A 13,889-nucleotide genomic window follows, 5' to 3' on the forward strand; every position below is an offset into this window, starting at 1 on the left:
AACAGTCATGTGAAACAGTCATGTGAAACAGTCATGTGAAATCCATAGATTAGGGGCTAATGAATTTTTAAAAATTGGTTGTTTTTTTCTTATGAACTTGAACTCAGTAAAATCAATCAAATTGTTGTATGTTGCATTTATATTTTTGTTCAGTATAGTTTTTTCTACCATTGTATAGGAGGGGTGGAAGACTAGGGGACACAGTTAGACAGGGAAGGCAGACTACACGGCTAGTGTTTTTATTATACCTCAAACCTACAGACATGCAGGCACACACACACACACACACATTCAGACAGACAAACACACACACATGTACTCACACACACACTTCAGGAAGTTATTACTGTATAGTGTGTGGGTCAGAAATAGCCCTGAAGTGCCTGCCTGACTGGGAGTGACCTAGCCCTCCTCTCCTCTTGGCCCTGTCAATCACAGCTCAAAACAAGATGGCAGACTGGACAGGCTGGAGATTTATTTTAACAGGCAAGGTTAAGTATTTGTTACTTTATAATAGTGAATATGACAACATTGACAAGCGGTTTTATTATTGACAAAGATCACTTCTTCTATAGCTAATATAATGTATGTTTTAGAGAACTTACCAGTGATTAAATAAAGTAGGTGTCTAACAAGAGGAGTCATATTGTGCTGCCAGTATATATACAATTTTGAAGTTATATGACATCATGTGAAATTACAGAAAATATAGTTTTAACAGCTATGCTGCGTACTGGTGTTACATGGTGTTTAAGTGCAAATCAGTTCACTGTCCAAGTTTCATGCTATTTCTAACCTCATGTAACTTTGCCATATCCAATAGTGATATCCTTTGGTACTTGTGCTCCTATCTACATGTACGCAGTGTGTGTGACCAGTGTACTAGTGGTCAAGGCAGACATCAAGGCTTATACCCCTGTGGGACAGCTGTTTGTGTTCGAGCTGCAGAGAGAGGCCTTCCAGAATGAATTTGAACCCTTCCTGAAACACTATGGTAAGGCTGAGATTTCAGTAAGTCACCTCTTAGTGTACAGTTTAACTTTCCACTGGGCACACCACGTCATTTCAACGTGGGTAATACTTGGTAGATACATGTACATTAATCAATGAGATTCCAACCTATTTTCACCCACTCAAAAAGACTGCCAGAAGTTTGTTGAATTCCAATTTGTTATTATGTTTTCAACCATCGAAAAGCATAACCAAATTCCAATGGAATAAAAAGTCATATTCTTGGTTAATTGTCACCTAATTGTGTTATCATCGTGCTTTCAACCATTTAAAAGCACACTATAAAGTTCAAATGGGAATACAATGTCAGGTATTTTGTTTATTTAATACAACAAGTTTAATGTGTTTTCACTGTGCTTGATCTAATAATAGCACAATGAAATGACCTGGATTACAGTTAGTTGAGACTACATTAAAGAATGGTACAAGGGATCAATTCTGTTTGAGATTCTGTGCAGATTAATAGAGCAATTGTGAAGATTTCCACAAACCTGCGACCCTGAAAATGTGAAGACATTTATTGTTACTGTATCCTCAAAATATGTCCATGGTTGTGTTACTTATTTTAAGGTTGGGTATATACTGTTACATTAGTTTGTAAGATAGCCTTAACATTAGGGGATTTTACTGTCTTCCAAAGGTAATATTGAATTGTGTTTGGTTGACAACATAACCAAATATCAACATTTAAAGGAGATGTATCTACTGCTTGTAAAGTTCCATCTGAGCCACTGGCTTAATCCCATTCTTTACCTTCTATTTTTGGATGAGATGGAGACCTGAATCCAGAAAATAATTTGTTAACTTGCCGAGAAGTTAAAAGACTATTTACTGTATTGCAAAAGTTATATGGAGTTGTGTTTGGTTGCCAACGCAAACAAATATCAAGTTTTAAAGGAGATGTGTCTTCTACTTGGACAGCTCCATCTGTGCCACTGAGACTGGTTTTAAATCCAGTTTGTCTACAAATGAAAGAACAGGACTAAATCAAGTCAAACTTTACATATACTTTAAATACAGCTTGATTTGATCTAATCCTATTATTGCACTTTTATTTTTGGTTGAGATGGAGACTTGAATCGAACGTATTTATTATTAACATGTAGATTCTATTTGAAATCAACCAAAGCTTGAAGCCCTTGGCCTATACAGTATGTATTGTATATTTTTAGTTGAATCCTGGGTTGAATTGAAATAACAGCTGTTGATGACTTCCCAAATGATATGGGCCTAAATAGCATCTTTGATGATATACGACTGATAAGGTTTGGTTTAATTTCATTTGCTCTGTTGAACCTACACTTTGGAATGACTTCGATATCAACAGTGAATCTATGAAGTGGATATTGTTCAACAATTGTTTCCATGATAGCACATTGGTGACAGTCATTGAAAAAGATCAAAGCTAAGCAGGGTTGGGTGTTGTTAAAACCCTGGGTGTGAGACTGGAGGGATAACTGTAGATAGATCAACTCTCCAGTAGGAGGTGCTGTCCAGCCTATTGTATTCTTATAGTGGATATTAAGTTGAAGATCTGACATGGTTTCAAAGGTACAAATTCAACATATTTTATACAAGGTTTGTCTATTTAGAAAAATGATTACCATGATGACATAATCCTGTGGTTGAAATTTGAAACTCAAAACCACAGTTCATAACCTTTAAAAAAAAATCTAATGTATTTTCCACGTAAACTGACACGTCACAATACGTTGACAAATGAAGTCGAAACAACATTGATTTAACCAGTTCGTGCCCAGTGGGTTGAAGCTTGTCATTACTTATAGCAATAGTCTAACAATGTAAAGCCTTCCCAATGAATAGATATAAATGTTGGTTGTTTATTGTAATTTCTTCATATCTTTACACTTAAAGCTTCCATACGTGTATTGTTATGTCCCAACTGACATTCATACAACAAATCAGCGGGTATCATGAGGTAGGTGTCGGTAAGGTTCAAATGATATACAACCAACAACCATAATGCTTCTCTCTTCTCTCCCATTCTGAAAATCAGGGCGGGTCTACAATGATCCCATGCTGTTTAAGTGCAACATGCAGTCCTTCCCGGACCTGCCTGGCTGGCTTCGATTTACCCAGAGGCACCACTATGATAACGGCTTCCTCTACGGCACCCCACTGGCCCAGGGAAAGAGTATGATAGAGGTACACAGAGCAGACTCATCAACTAGGGGTTCTCTGAGATACACACAGATTACGTCCCAAATAGCACCCTATTCCCTACATAGTGCACTACTTTTGACCAGAACCAGATTGGGGATAAGAGTACCATTTGGGACTCAGTCACACTGTCATGAGGATCTAGTTTATAACTTCTCTCGGTTGAAATATGTATGATTCTGCATTGAAAAATGTTAAACATATTTGAAGCATGAATGTGAAGGATATTTCTGGGCACAGTATGTAGCTTGTAATGGTCAAAGGATAAGATATTTTTTATTTCCCCTTTATTTAACCAGGTAGGCTAGTTGAGAACAAGTTCTCATTTACAACTGCAACCTGGCCAAGATAAAGCAAAGCAGTGCAACACAAACAACAACACAGAGTTACACATGGAATAAGCAAACATAAAGTCAATGTGGCGAATAATTACAATTTAGCAAATTAAACACGGGAGTGATAGATGTGCAGAAGATGAATGTGCAAGTAAAGATACTGAGGTACAAAGGAGAAGAAAAAAAATAACAGTATGGGGATGAGGTAGTTGGATGGGATATTTACAGATGAGCTATGGACATGTGCAGTGATCTGTGAGCTGCTCTGACAGCTGGTGCTTAAAGTTAGTGAGGGAGAAATGAGTCTCCAGCTTCAGTGATTTTTGCAATTTGCTTCAGTCATTGGCAGCAGAGAACTGGAAGGAAAGGCGGCCAAAATAGGAATTGGCTTTGGGGATGACCAGTGAAATATACCTGCTGGAGCACGTGCTATGGGTGGGTGCTGTTATGGTGACCAGTGAGCTGAGATAAGGCGGGGCTTTACCTAGCAAAGACTTATAGATGACCTGGAGCCAGTGGGTTTGGCGACGAATATGAAGCGAGGGCAAGCCAACGAGAGCATACAGGTCGCAGTGGTGGGTAATATATGGGTCTTTGGTGACAAAACGGATGGGACTGTGATAGACTTCATCCAATTTGCTGAGTAGAGTGTTGGAGGCTATTTTGTAATTGACATCGCCAAAGTCAAGGATTGGCAGGATAGTCAGTTTTACGAGGGTATGTTTGGCAGCATGAGTGAAGGATGCTTTGTTGCGAAATAGGAAGCCGATTCTAGATTTAATTTTGGATTGGAGATGCTTAATGTGAGTCTGGAAGGAGTGTTTACAGTCTAGCCAGACACCTAGGTATTTGTATTCTAAGTCAGAACCGTCCAGAGTAGTGATGCTGGACGGATGGGTAGGTGAAGGCAGAGATTGATTGAAGAGCATGCATTTAGTTTTACTTGCATTTAAGAGTAGTTGGAGGCCATGGAAGGAGAGTTCTATGGCATTGAAGCTCATCTGGAGGTTAGTTAACACAGTGTCCAAAGAAGTGCCAGAAGTATTGTCTACGTAGAGGTGGATAAGAGATTCACCAGCAGCAAGAGCAACATCATTGATGTATACAGAGAAAAGAGTCGGCCCAAGAATTTAACCCTGTGGCACCCCCATAGAGGCTGCCAGAGGTCCGGACAACAGGCCCTCCGATTTGACACACTGAACTCTGTCTGAGAAATAGTTGGTGAACCAGGCGAGGCAGTCATTTGAGAGGGGGATGACCGCAGCAGCTTTCCAATCTTTGAGGATCTCAGACGATACGAAGGAGAGCTTGAACAGGCTAGTAATAGGGGTTGCAACAATTTCAGCTGATCATTTTAGAAAGAGAGGGTCCAGATTCTCTAGCCCTGCTGATTTGTAGGGGTCCAGATTTTGCAGCTCTTTCAGAACATCAGCTATCTGGATTTGGGTGAAGGAGAAATGGAGGAGGCTTGGGCAAGTTGCTGTGGGGGGTGCAGGGCTGTTGGGGTGGCCAGGGTAGGGGTGGCAAGATAGAAAGCATGGCCAGCTGTAGAATAATGCTTCTTGAAATTCTCAATTATTGTGGATTTATCGGGGTGACAGTGTTTCCTAGCCTCAGTGCAGCGGGCAGCTGGGATGAGGTGCTCTTATTCTCCATGGACTTTACAGTGTCCCCAAACTTTTTGGAGTTTGTGCTGCAGGATGCAAATTTCTGTTTGATAAAGCTAGCCTTTGCTTTCCTAACCTGTGTATATTGGTTCCTAACTTTCCTGAAAAGTTGCATATCGTGAGGCTAATTCGATGCTAATGCCATACGCCACAGGATGTTTTGTGCTGGTCAAGGGCAGTCTGGTCTGGAGTGAACCACAGGCTATATCTGTTCCTGGTTCTACATTTTTTGAATGGGGCATGCTTATTTAAGATTGTGAGGAAAGCACTTTTAAAGAATAACCAGACATCCTCTACTGACGGAATGAGGTCAATATACTTCCAGGATACCCGGGCCAAGTCGATTAGAAAGGCCTGCTCGCTGAAGTGTTTTAGGGAGCGTTTAACAGTGATGAAGGGTGGTCATTTGACCGCAGACCCATTACAGACGTAAGCAATGAGGCAGTGATTCGCTGAGATGTTGGTTGAAAACAGCAGAGGTGTATTTGGAGGGCAGGTTGGTTAGGATGATATCTATGAGGGTGCCTGTGTTTACAGATTTGAGGTTGTACCTGGTAGATTCATTGATCATTTGTGTGAGATTGAGGGCATCAAGCTTAGATTGTAGGATGGCCGGGGTGTTAAGACATCCCGGCCATCCTTTAACATCTCACTGTTTCTCTTTCCATTTCAGATCACAGTGACTAACAAACGGAGCTATGACACATTCAGAGACAGACTGATCATAACGATTGACCCTCCAGGTATGTATTCTGTGATGGGAGAACAGTTCTGGGAGATAATATATTACATCATACTATCGAGTCTAAACATCCAAAATGGCACTACTTTTTCACTCTATATGAGTGATTCTACAGAAGTGGTGTAAATTGCTGTCCCGCCCCAAACAATGTATCCAAACTTCGGCAATAACAACTGATATATATTGTTCAACTGATATAATTTAAATTCATTGTTTATACACCTATATCTATTGAGAGGTGGCTGTCCCAAACCCATGTTTGAAAATAAAGCAATTCATGATTATTCTTTTTTAACACTATTATTTCAATAGAACATATTTAGTTGTTCTGTTATTACATTGAAAGATACTGATCTAATTATTTGTTTGGTTTATTTCACACGAGGTTGGTGTGGGCTTGTGTTATTGACTGGAGTGGATTGGGTGGAATGGTACCAAACACATGGTTTCCAGGTGTTTGATGTCATTCCATTTGCTCCGTTCTAGACATTATTATGAGCAGTTCTCTCCTCAGCAGGCTCCTGTGGTTTAGTTTTAAAAAATATATTTCTCTGAAAAATGCTGTCCCTAGTTTTGACGTCACTACAGAAACACACTTTGAAAGACTTTCGAATGAATGTCCCTTAAAACCCTACACATATCAGGTGATGGGATTGCACCCCTCTCCACTATGGCCACAGTAGTCTGACTGCAAGCATTTTGGAGAGAATTTGTGAGCAAGTTGGAAATATGTAAAGTATGGTTTTGGGACTAAAGTATATGTTTGCTGGGATGTACATCTGTCCAAATGAACGATATGTTAGCTATGGGACTTCTTCAAAGTCCAAAATCAGTCAAAAACTCTCCAAACCGAAACGATCACAACCGAAACAATTCACACTATAGATATATATATATCGTTGTATCTGTGCCATTATGGAGTCTATGACAGCACGGGCAGCACCATTGAGGCTATCGCCAATTTAAAGTTGTATGCGCTATACTCTACCAACAGAGCTACAGAGGACCACCATGTGGACAAGTGCACACTTCAGGAAAAAGTGTAGAGTATTGAGATGCATAGCCAGCATTGGGCTCCAACCACCCAAAAGCCCACACATTGACTTATTTTTGGCAAAACACAGATGTCTATAATGCTCTACTGTACTGTGCTCTACTGTACTATGCTGCCCTGTACACTACTGAGCTCTACTGTACTCTACTGTACTGCACTCTACTGGGCTCTCATGTTCTCTACTGTATTGTACTGGACTGTAACCTACTCTACTGTACTATACTGCACTGTGCTCTACTATATTGTACTGTACTGTAATCTACTGTACTGTAACCTACTCTACTGTACCCTAATGTCCCATGTTCTACTGTACTGTGCTGTACTGTGCTGTACTGTACTGTACTCAAGTTTACTCTACTTGAGTGTATTACAATTGAAAAAGGGCCCATGGACTCTTGATCTATTCCGTCTATAAGTTGTCATGGTCTCAACTCACTGGGTCTGGATCTTGGGACCAATGTCTTTGTATAAATATTGGTATTGGCTCCTGGATAGTCTTTGCTTTACAAACCATAAGCAACCCAATTTGAAGAAGACAATGCGCGCTGATCATAAGCTGATCCCTCCCAACCCATAGGAATCCCCACCCAGTTGACTACTTTTAAATGGTGGAAGCCCTCAATGCCTATACCAAAACGAGTTAGTCCCATCTAGAGCCCTGTATTTAACTTTATGATTGGCATTTGACACCAAAACGCCTGTTATTTTGCCAAAATAAAGATAGGTAAATTTAAACATTTTAAAACTGAATTACTTATGCATCTAATTAATTATATCAACTAACAAGTTTCTTAATTTGGTATGCAAATAAGATGTCTAAAATGAATCTGTAATAGAAGGTTAATCAAAATGATCACTACTGTGTATGGTTCTCCCTTTACGGCAACTTTTACACTATGTTTCAGTAGTGACACATTTAGTGGGATGGTAAGGAATTCAGGTAAATATTTCAAATATTCAATACAAACAGTGTGTAGATATGTCTATCTGTCATATGTTAGAAGACATATGTGCTTAAAGTTTGGGAGAAATAGGACACAAATGTGATTTTTTTTCCAACCCCCAATTTACACGAGTTCTGTAGAATGACCGATATAGTGCACACTACCTTTGAGCAGAGCCCTATGAGGCCTGATCAAAAGTAATGAATTGGGTGCCATTTCAGATACACACAGTGACAGCAGTGAATACTGGTTTATTTGTTTCTCCCATTGGCCTTTCTTTCAGCAAAGAGAATGCCCTACCAGGCTGAGTTCTTCATCCCACTGAGGGAGATTGAGAAGGTGCTGCCCTCTACAGTTCAGGAAGAGATCAGGCAGGATATGATGAGGATGTGGAAGACAGACAGGCTGGACTTTGTCAACATCACGTCTGCGTTGGACCGAGGTGGCCGTGTCCCTCTGCCTCTGGCTGGACACTACGAAGGGTAAAGAAGTGTCACATTTCAACTGTCGCTAACTGTCACCTATACTAACTTTCAACAGAGAGCATCCCAGACCAGAAGGAGAAGTGCACTATGAATTCACACTATTCATTCCCCAACTAGGCCTTGTAGTGTACATGTACACTACTGTTGAAAAGTTTGGGGTCACTTAGAAATGTTCTTGTTTTTTAAAGAAAAGCACATTTTTTGTTAATTAAATTAACATCAAATTGATCAGAAATACGGTGTAGACATTGTTAATGTTGTAAATTACTATTGTAGCTGGAAACAGCTGATTTTTAATGGAACATCTACATAGGTGTACAGAGGCCCATTATCAGCAACCATCACTCCTGTGTTTCAATGGCACGTTGTGTTAGCTAAACTAGTTGATCATTTTAAGAAAAACACACCTCACAAGTCTTCAACTGGCTGCTTCATTAAATAGTACCCACAAAACACCAGTCTCAACGTCAACAGTGAAGAGACGACTCCGGGATTCTGACCTGCTTGGCAGAGTTCCTCTGTCCAGTGTCTGTGTTCATTTGCCCATCTTAATCTTTTCTTTTATTGGCAGGTCTGAGATATGGCTTTTTCTTTGCAACTCTGCCTAGAAGGCCAGCATCCCAGAGTCAACTCTTCACTGTTGACGTTGAGACTGGTGTTTTGTGGGTGCTATTTAATGAAGCTGCCAGTTGAGGACTTGTGATGCGTCTGTTTCTCAAACTAGACACTCTAATGTACTTGTTCTCTTGCTCAGTTGTGTCCCGGGGCCTCCCACTCCTCTTTCTATTCTGGTTAGAACCCGTTTGCGCAGTTCTGTAAAGGGAGTAGTACACAGCGTTGTACGAGATCTTCAGTTTCTTTGCAAAATCTCAAATGGAGTAGCCTTAATTTCTCAGAACAGGAATAGACTGACGAGTTTCAGAAGAAAGTCTTTGTTTCTGGCCATTTTGCGCCTGTGATCGAAGCCACAAATGCTGATGCTTCTGATACTCAACTAGCCTAAAGAAGGTCAGTTTTATTGCTTCTTTAATCAGGAAAACAGTTTTCAGCTGTGCTAACGTAATTGCAAAAGGGGTTTCTAATGATCAAGTAGCCTTTTAAAATTATAAACTTGGATTAGCTAACATAATGTGCCATTGGAACACAGGAGTGATGGTTGCTGATAATGGGCCTCTGTACACCTATGTAAATATTCCATAAAAAATCTGCAGTTTCCAGCACAATAGTCAATTTCAACATTAATAACGTCTACACTGTATGTCTGATCAATTTCATGTTATTTTAATGGACAAAAATGTGATTTTCTTTCAAAAACATGGACATTTATAAGTCACCCCAAACTTTTGAACAGTAGTGTATCTGAACAAAAATCGTCAAATCATGCAACGTGAAGATTTAATGATCAGAAAACATTCAGCATTTTCAGTATCAAAACATTTTGGGGGGGGATGAAAGAGGTCAAACTCAAACTGAAATTTAAATCAAGGGAATATTTTATTGACGTTTTCAGCACATGATACATTTCAGAATATACAGTAGGTACAGTACAGCCATTGTTAACTAAGCCAGTGTCATGCATTGGGTCCCAGGGTGTATGTGAAGGTGGGTTCAGACCAGTACTTCTCTGAGTGCTTGTTGAGGCTCCAGACTGCTGAACATAGGAGACAGTGTGAGGCCGGGGGCAGGGCCAAGATCCCTGGGGACTGCAAGGTCTGCTCCTACCCAGGCAACTGTGTCACCTGGTGCAAGTCCACACTGGTGAGTCCACAAGCACTGGTATATCCAAAACATCATTTTTTATCATTAGATTACTTTGGGGGAAAACATAACATTACTAACAGTGACATTTATATGAATGAATAATGAAATGAATCACCTGCAGGTATTATGTCAAATTTTTGTAGAGTGAGCTAATCTACACACATCCAAAGCCAGAGCTGCATTTAATGGTAAATCTGCCTCACACACAAGCATTGCCAACATGTTTTTTGCTATTCATTTTCAAGGTGTAGATTGGTGGGAACAAGCGTTTTAATCATTTAAATAACATTAAATAGCATATCAACACGGTCATCACCTTATATTCCCTCCCTCCTAAATATGTGTCCTCCTCTGCCATCCCTGTGTCTACTGTACATAGATTGATCTGTCCAGACCAGTGATCCCCCCTCCTGCCCCCACCATGGGCCCAGGTATCCTGGATGCTGGGGGGGTCTATGACCCACCTGAGTCCCCCCCTCCCAGAGACTTCCTGCCAGACTACATTGTGACTGTGATCGTCCCCCTGGCTCTGGCCATCATCCTGTGTCTCCTACTGGCCTACATCATGTGCTGCAGACGAGAGGGAGTGTATGTTTCTTTTGTACTCCACTGAGATTGGCTGAAAACCTAGCAACCTTCAATTATGAAATATCTTTACTGTTTGGCAACTTTGTATTCCTATTCATAGTTGTTACATAACATGTTTTGTTTTTATTTGCAGTGAGAGAAGAGATGGAAAGACACCAGAGTACGTAACCTTCCATTCCACATATCTAAACCCACTACATGAGACTGAAGATGTATTACATCACACCATCAAGGAGATTAAGGAAGATGGACAATGATAATTGCCAAGGATAAGCTTAGTATGACCCCCACACTTGACTAATGTATATAAACCTTCCTACCCTCTGTCTGTTCCTTTAGTATCCAGCTCTACCACCACCACACCATCCATGGTAACACCAGTGAGCTGCGGAGCATGGCTGGGTGTCGTGGGGTCCCTCCTCCCCTCTCCACCCTGTCCATGTTCAACGCTCGCACCGGGGAGACGGCCCCACCGTTCCAGACTGACAGCCCCAGCATCCCCCTCATCCTGGCCCAGCAGTGAGTAGTCTACTGTCACTACTATTAGTAGATTGTTCACTGCAGTAGCTCAACCTGGTGGCCCAGCAGTGAGTAGTCTACTGTTACTACTCAATCCTAGCCTGGTGTAGTTGGTCTGTGCTTTAGCCAACTTGTTTGTTGCCATAGGTATTGAGAGAGAGAGAGAGAGAGAGAGAGAGAGAGAGAGAGAGAGAGAGAGAGAGAGAGAGAGAGAGAGAGAGAGAGAGAGAGAGAGAGAGAGAGAGAGAGAGAGAGAGAGAGAGAGAGAGAGAGAGAGAGAGAGAGAGAGAGAGAGAGAGAGAGAGAGAGAGAGAGAGAGAGAGAGAGAGAGAGAGAGAGAGAGAGAGAGAGAGAGAGAGAGAGAGAGAGAGAGAGAGAGAGAGAGAGAGAGAGATTCGGGATGGCTGGCAAGGTAAACATCTGTCATTCTGCCCCTGTTAACCAGTTAACCCACTGTTCCTAGGCTGTCATTGTAAATAAGAATTTGTTCTTAACTGACTTGCCTAGTTAAATAAAAATGTATTCCACTTGGATTATGATATTTGGTGTAACTTATACCATCACCTAGTGGAGCAACTTCAAAGTGAACCAGTAAATTTCAAATCAGGCATAAAGGTGGTTAATATTGGGGTTGATGGTTAATATTGCAACATACAATTTACTTTTTATTTTATTCAACACATGTATGTTATATACACATTATTACTTTAATTAAACTAGCAATAGGCTGTTTAGTAAACAAAACAAAAGCACAATCATTGCTATTAATTTCAACCATAACGTTCAATTCTTCATCTGTTTTTGCAGGGAAATCAACACTGACACACTACCCAGGTAACACAGTCAAATAAATGTGTCTGAATAAATGAGTAGAACTGTACAACAACAAGAAAAGAACGATTAGGAAATACATACATGGATTATTTTTTACAATATTGTTTTTGTTCCAACAGGAAATGAAGCCATCCAAACAGGACATACTGTACTCCCACTGAATGTATTATGGGTTTGCTGCTGGTTTGCTGTAGGGTTTGAGATGTTTTCTCTTCACATTATAATTTCTTTATCCTCTTTCTTGATCACATTATACTTTGATTACAAATACTTTGGAGTGACTCCCCTTATGGAATAACCACATGAATTTCACATGTGAATGTTTGAAGTGTTCCAAAAAAACCACATGTTTTCATGTGATCAAATGTCATGTATGTGAAGTCAATGTGATAAAATATGACATGTAAAGTAACATGTGATAACATAAAGTTAAACATGTGAAAACGTGATCACGTGAAGTGTTCCAAAAACACAGTTTAAATATGATTTCACATGTGAAATTTATAGTGAAATCATGTGAGTTTTCTGTAGGAGTGAGTGTTGAGTGACTGTAACCTCTGAACTTGTGTTAAACATTTTTATGCATTAGTGGATTTAATTAATTCTGCCATAGGTTTGGACTAATGGAGTGCATTATGTATTTTTGAAAACAAAATCCTTGGTAGATATATAGCCTACATGTAGAGGTAGAATTAATATATTGAATGTTTTTCCTTAATAAAACCCCTAACCATCTTTATTATTGTTTTAATGGTCAGCGCCATCACCAAATAGTCTGTGTAATAATTATGTCATTTCCATTTAACAACATTGGTCCATTGATTGCTTATTCAGAGGAGTGCTGCCAAGACATGCCCAGTACTTACCATAATACTATCAAAGAGAAGCAAATTAGGAACACAATAAAAACAGACAAATAGGCTACAACAAATACACAATTCAAATTGCACCACACACAGGAGCATGCAGCATCGACTATTCCATTTGATCCAAATCATCCTTAGGAAGACAAATTCCCTTTAAAAAGTATATATATTACCAGAATCAAAACTCCACTTGTCATCTGGGCTTCATATACAAAACAAAAATGCAGATGATCCATAAAAGGGCATTGTAGTAGAATAGCATCCACACGTTTCAGCATGTCTCCGTTTTGTGACTGGACTTGTGAACGTGTCTTGCCACGCAGCACTCTGGTTTGGAAGATTATGTTAAAACGTCTTTCCATAGAAGACCTGCAGTAGGTAGACGGACAGTAACCCACACAGTAGCCTGCCCCACTCTGTCGTAATTCGAGAACTGTTCCATGGAATTCCACTAGGGGTCAGTACAAGGCTACATTGCTAATTATAGGATCGAACAAAACGGTGATAAGGCTCAGAAGCTTCAATCAAAATGTGTGGCTGACTATGCAGATGGTCATGTATATTATGGTCAACTAATATTTATTATTGCGTAATTCTTGTGTAGCTGCACATTTGGAGCACTAGAGATTTAAAAAATTGTTCGTTTATTTCAACCAAAACAACTGTGCCTAATAGCACGTCACTTTTTTTTTATTTTCAAATTGCTCCTTACCATCCTGCATCTGTCGCGCAAGTCACACTCAGGGCTCGATGAGGAGGAATGGATAGCCCACCAAGTCAGTTGTGACAACTAGGGCTACAGTTAATTCCTTAATATTATGTTTCCCAAAAAAGGGGTCAACATGGGCTATTTTTGGAATGATGTGTTTGACAATGTGCCTAGAATATCACATTTCAGGATT

The 13,889-nt window shown here is 40.1% G+C and overlaps 1 protein-coding gene across 1 annotated transcript; it reads left to right on the top strand.

The window, feature by feature from the left end:
- The first annotated feature begins 366 nt into the window (after positions 1-366).
- Positions 367-12,856, top strand: sgca (sarcoglycan, alpha). Its single transcript, XM_024388106.2, has 11 exons — positions 367-486; positions 866-994; positions 3,029-3,177; positions 5,868-5,937; positions 8,218-8,416; positions 10,009-10,177; positions 10,560-10,768; positions 10,902-10,928; positions 11,108-11,287; positions 12,095-12,121; positions 12,241-12,856. Exons 1-11 carry the CDS (start codon positions 450-452, stop codon positions 12,245-12,247), a joined length of 1,203 nt encoding a protein of 400 aa, XP_024243874.1. The 5' UTR covers positions 367-449; the 3' UTR covers positions 12,248-12,856.
- Positions 12,857-13,889: the final 1,033 nt, after the last annotated feature.

Source organism: Oncorhynchus tshawytscha, linkage group LG25 (assembly GCF_018296145.1).
Source record: "Oncorhynchus tshawytscha isolate Ot180627B linkage group LG25, Otsh_v2.0, whole genome shotgun sequence".
Taxonomy (NCBI): Eukaryota; Metazoa; Chordata; class Actinopteri; order Salmoniformes; family Salmonidae; genus Oncorhynchus; species Oncorhynchus tshawytscha.

Coding starts and splice junctions, on each gene's coding strand:
- sgca (XM_024388106.2), top strand. CDS start 450: ATGGCAGACTGGACAGGCTGGAGATTTATTTTAACAG. Junction 10,178..10,559: donor CCTGGTGCAAGTCCACACTG/GTGAGTCCACAA, acceptor TACTGTACATAG/ATTGATCTGTCCAGACCAGT. Junction 10,769..10,901: donor TGCTGCAGACGAGAGGGAGT/GTATGTTTCTTT, acceptor TTTTATTTGCAG/TGAGAGAAGAGATGGAAAGA.